Source organism: Corapipo altera, unplaced genomic scaffold (genome assembly GCF_003945725.1).
Source record: "Corapipo altera isolate COAL_440 unplaced genomic scaffold, ASM394572v1 103750, whole genome shotgun sequence".
Lineage (NCBI taxonomy): Eukaryota > Metazoa > Chordata > Aves > Passeriformes > Pipridae > Corapipo > Corapipo altera.
The window spans coordinates 1,237-6,004 of record NW_020886556.1 but is presented as its reverse complement, the minus strand read 5'-3'; the positions used below and the strand labels follow the sequence as shown (position 1 = coordinate 6,004).

Sequence of the window (4,768 nt, the reverse complement as noted above, 5' to 3'; positions counted from 1 at the left end):
GGATTATCTCTGATGGGATGAACCCACCCTGGAGGGTCCAACCAGGACTGTCTCCCATGGGATGAACCCACCCTGGAGGATCCATCCAGGATTATCTCCCATGAGATGGCCTCACCCTGGAGGTTCCATCCATGACTGTCTCCCATGGGAGACACAACCTGACCATCACCCCCATTCCCGACCCCCTGCCCTGCTGGGGGGGAGAAGGGACACCGTGGGAGGGGGGAAGGTGTTCCTAAGCCTGTTTTCTCCCTCCCTCTTTGACTCTTCCCCCGTCAGCCATAAATTCCAGCCCCATCCCCATTTGGAGCCTGTTCTGATCCGTCCCCGCCCTCTCCCAGCCCTTATCCCAACTCAGGAATCCTCAGCTGGTTTTTTCCCCTCTCTCCTCTGCCCAGCTGCAGAGGGGACAGTGAGAGGGGTGGTTTTGGTGGGTCCCTGGCCCCGGGGTGACCCCCCCTGAGGTGGTACCTGGGTGAAGTTGATGGGTTTGTCTTTGGTGATGCAGTCGGCGTATTTGCAGGCGAACATCCCGCAGTCGCTGCCGTTCATCTGCTGGGGGATCTCCTGCAAGGAAAACACACATTCCAGAGGGGAAACACCCACTTCCAGAGGGCCCATCACCCCCTTTCCAGCTGCCAGGGGTGAAGGGCTCAATGGGAAGGGCGCCTGTGATCTCTGAGAGCCAGGGAATGGTTGGGTTGGATCTCGGGGAAAGGTTCTTTCCCCCCTGAAGGGGCTCCCCAAGGGCAGCAAATGAAAGTTCATCAAATGTCATCAATTCCAGGATGGTTTGGGTTGGAAGGGAACTTAAAGACTGTCCAGTTCCACCCCTTTCCCAGCTGGAAGCCCCTCACCCCTCGGCCCATCACTCCCTGTCCCAAGTCCCTCTTGGAGCCCCCTGGGAAGGAAAACCCTTTTAAATGTCACTCCCAACCCAAACTGTTCCATGATCCCATGGAAATAAAGAGCTGGGAATGCAGGAAAGGCTGCTCAAGCCTGGAATAATTGAGGGGAAAAACACAAAATCATGGAATGGTTTGAGCTGGAAGGGACCAAAAGCCCATCCTGTCCCATTCCATTCCACCTCCCACTATCCCAGGTGGGTCCAGCCTGGCCTTGGACACTCCCAGGGATGGGAAATCCTCATGGGAAACCCATTCCAGGGCCTCCCCACCCTCCCAGGGTGGAATTCCTTCCTGACATCCCACTTAAAACCCTCCTCTTCCAGTTTAACCCCATTCCCCTGTCCCAGCACAAAATCTGCCCACGTGGAATAAAAAAAAACCCTCTCCCAAAATCTGGGATTTGTTCCCTCCCTCCCCTATCACCACAAACAACAAATTCCTGCGGAAAACCAGCCTGAAAAGATGGAGGACAAGAGCAGGGCCCAAGAGAGGCCCCTTCTCCAAACCCACCTGGCTCTTCTTGCTCAGCAGGGCCCAGCCATTGGTGTCAAACTCCTTCCTCTTCTTGTCCAGGCTTTCCTGCTTCAGGTACTGCCTGGAGGAACGGGACAACAAGGAGAGCTGGTTTAGAACAGCAGAGGGGGGGGGAGAGCAGCCAGAGAAGTCCCTCAGTTTACCCAAGTTTTGCCCATGTTTGCAGAGCTCAGGCAGGATGGGAGCCCAATGTTTTCGTCTCGGCCCCGGCCGCGCTCAAAAAGGGCTTTGTGGAGTCCAAAGGGACCGAGCACGACTTCCACAACTCATCCAGGAGGGAAAAAAAATCCCCCAGTCCCTGCCAGACCAGAGTCAAAGCCACAAACAAATCAGGGGGAGAAAATTGGTGTCGTGGCAGAGGAAAAGCTCAGCAGCTCTGAGGGCTCTGTTGGTGTCCTGTGACCTCCCGGGGATGGAGGTGACAGGGACAAACTGGTCACGGTCTCAGAAGTGTCCCTGGGTGGGAAAGGGCTCCTCTCCAGCTGCTGGCACAGGTCAAACCCTCCCCTGAGCCCACAGCAGAGGGAGAAGAGCCCCAGGGGAAGGTTTCACATCCCAGCTCCCACCCCCAGGGCCTGGAGGACACGGGAAGCTCCCGGGGGTGTCGGCCCGTGGGCTCTGCTCCAAGAGGCTCCCACCAACTTGGTCTGGATTAAAACCCTGGAAGTGGGGGGGGTTTAACCTGAGAAAGCTCAGGGACTCTGCCAAGCCCCTGCCCAGGCAGGTGCCACCTTCTTTTCCTCGGTGGGCACAAAGACCTTGAGCCATTCCCTGCACTGGGAAGTGCAGGAAGGAGGACACGGACTCCAGGGGGGACTGCAGGAGCCCCAGGAGGGGAGGTGGTGGCCCCAAGATGTTCCCAATGGCCCTAAAGGAGCTGCTTTCTGGGGGCTGCTGCTGTCACTGAGCTCTGGAGACACCTCCTGCTCCTCCTGGAGACCAAAAAGAGCCCCGGGAACCATCCCCTCCACATCTGGCACCTTCTCAGAGGAGCCTGAGCCTGAGGACACGAGGTGGTGGCCCCAAGATGTTCCCTAAAGGAGCTGCTGCTGTCACTAAGTGACACTGAGCTCTGGAGACACCTCCTGCTCCTCCTGGAGACCAAAAGGACCAGGAAGACCCCCGGGAACCATCTCCTCCATGTCTGGCACCTCCTCAGAGGAGCCCAAGCATGAGGTCACGAGGTGGTGGTCCCAAGATGTTCCCAATGGCCCTAAAGGAGCTGCTCTCTGGGGGCTGCTGCTGTCACTGAGCTCTGGAGACACCTCCTGCTCCTCCTGGGGACCAAAAGGACTGGGAAGAGCCCGCGGAACTGTCTCCCACACATGTGGCACCTCCTCAGAGGAGCCTGAGGACATGAGGTGGTGGCCCCAAGATGTTTCCAATGGCCCTAAAAGAGCTGCTCTCTGAGGGCTGCTGCTGTCACTGAGCTCTGGAGACACCTCCTGCTCCTCCTGGAGACCAAAAGGACTGGGAAGATCCCTGGGAACCATCCCCTCCACATCTGGCACCTTCTCAGAGGAGCCCGAGCCCGAGGACACGAGGTGGTGGCCCCAAGATGTTCCCTAAAGGAGCTGCTGCTGTCACTAAGTGACACTGAGCTCTGGAGACACCTCCTGCTCCTCCTGGAGACCAAAAGGACCGGGAAGAGCCCCGGGAACCATCCCCTCCATCTCTGGTACCTCCTCAGAGGAGCCCCAGGAGCCCCCTCGCCGCCGCGGTTGCGCTTGGAGAGCTCGGGAAGGGAACTCAGGGGATCAGATGCTGCTGGCTCGGGTAGAGGGGTCAGGAGAGCGCCTGGCACAGAGAGGGAGGCAGGTTTGGCTGCCAACAGGCAGAGATGTGCCATCTTTCGGGAAATCTGATCCGCAGGGACTTGGCCGAGCCGCGTCGGTCGGTGCCAAGGGTGGAGGGTTCAACCCGCTGCCCCGGGGCCGCTCAGGGGGATCCTCTCCCCCCAAAATCCCAAGAACTGCCCCAAGAAAAGCCCTCCACGGGCTGCAGGACACCCAGAGGCCACCAAGGGACTCAGGAGGGGCAGAAGGAAATGGTTGGTAACGTGAAGGGGGAGGTTTTCGGGATGAAGTGTCAGGAATGGGGGGGTCTCTGTCATGGCAGGGGCCAGACCTGGTCCAGCCAAGCGTTTTCCACGAGCCTTCCTTAGCTGGACACCCATTCCCAGCCCTGCCAGCAGTGACTGCTCTGCTTTGGATGGGATGAACCCAGTGTGGGGGGAAATCTCACCCCCAAAAATCCCCCTCTCCCACCTTTCCACTGTTCAGGAGCAGCTCCACATCCCCACCTCTCCCGGAATAAATAAATCCTAATGGATAATGGATGGAGAAGAGGCTCCTGGGAACGAGCTCGAGCTCGGGGGTGAAGGATCTGAGTCACGACAAGACCCACGGGGAAAATGGTCATTAATTAATTAATTAATTAATTAACCCCCAAAAAATCAACCCTGGCAATTAGTGGGGGCTCCAGAAGTCGCTCGAGCCCTCAGCTGGAGGAAGAAGAGCAGGGAGCCCGAAGGGACCCACAGGGATCACAATTCCAGCTCCTGGAGGAACTGGGGGAGGCAGAACTGGGCTGGTGCACCTTGAGGAGGAAAAGCTGGGCAGGGATAATCGGGAAGGACGATCCAACCCCAAATCTGCCCCCGCCACGGGCAGGGGCTGAAAAGAGGATTTTTTTCCTTTTTTTTGCCTTCTCCAGGGCTCACAAACACACAAAGAGCCGGGCAGGTGCCTCAGGGAATTGCTGGGATCGGCTCCAAGGTGCAGCCAAAGCAGAGGGCGGGTGAGGTGAGAGCAGGAGATGAGAAGATTCCCAGATTTCACGGCTTTGCCTCCGCTAAAATCCCAGTGTTCACCTCGTTTTTAACAGGCTGCTTCCTGCCCACTCCCAAACACTGGAGAAACACCTCCCCCCCAGAAAACCCCACCCAGGCACCTTCCTCAAAATCCTCTCTCCAGGTCTCACTCCGAGGCAAATCCCGTGGCCCTGGGATCGCTCCAGACCCTGCCCTGGGCCTCGGCTTCCCCCCTAAGCTCTGATTTCCCTGGAATCCTCTCACTTCCCCCGGAATCCTGAGGCCTTTAGGAAGCTCTAAAGATTGAAAGCATGAAAGGGTCACTAACCATGAGTAGGACCTCCGTCCCTCCTTCCAGGTGTGATCCTCCCACTGCATTCAACCAATAAAAGCCTCCTAAAATGAAACAGAAGGAAAAGGATTACGGCCAGGGAAGTGGGGACCTGGAATTCTGGGCACCTGGAATCCTGGATCTCTAAGGACCTGGAATCCTGGATCTCTAAGGACCTGGAAT

The 4,768-nt window shown here is 57.6% G+C and overlaps 1 protein-coding gene across 1 annotated transcript in view; it reads right to left on the bottom strand.

The window, feature by feature from the left end:
- Nucleotides 1-471: 471 nt before the first annotated feature.
- LOC113941246 (sentrin-specific protease 1-like) overlaps nt 472-4,768 on the bottom strand; it is a gene marked incomplete at its 3' end in the record, with an annotated part of 4,594 nt that continues 297 nt past the window's right edge. Inside the window, exons 2-4 of the mRNA XM_027632403.1 lie at nt 4,583-4,650; nt 1,419-1,503; nt 472-567 (exon numbers count right to left, since the gene is read on the bottom strand). Of these exons, the coding sequence (XP_027488204.1) occupies nt 472-567; nt 1,419-1,503; nt 4,583-4,632 (231 nt within the window). The remainder of the gene's footprint in view (nt 568-1,418; nt 1,504-4,582; nt 4,651-4,768) is intronic.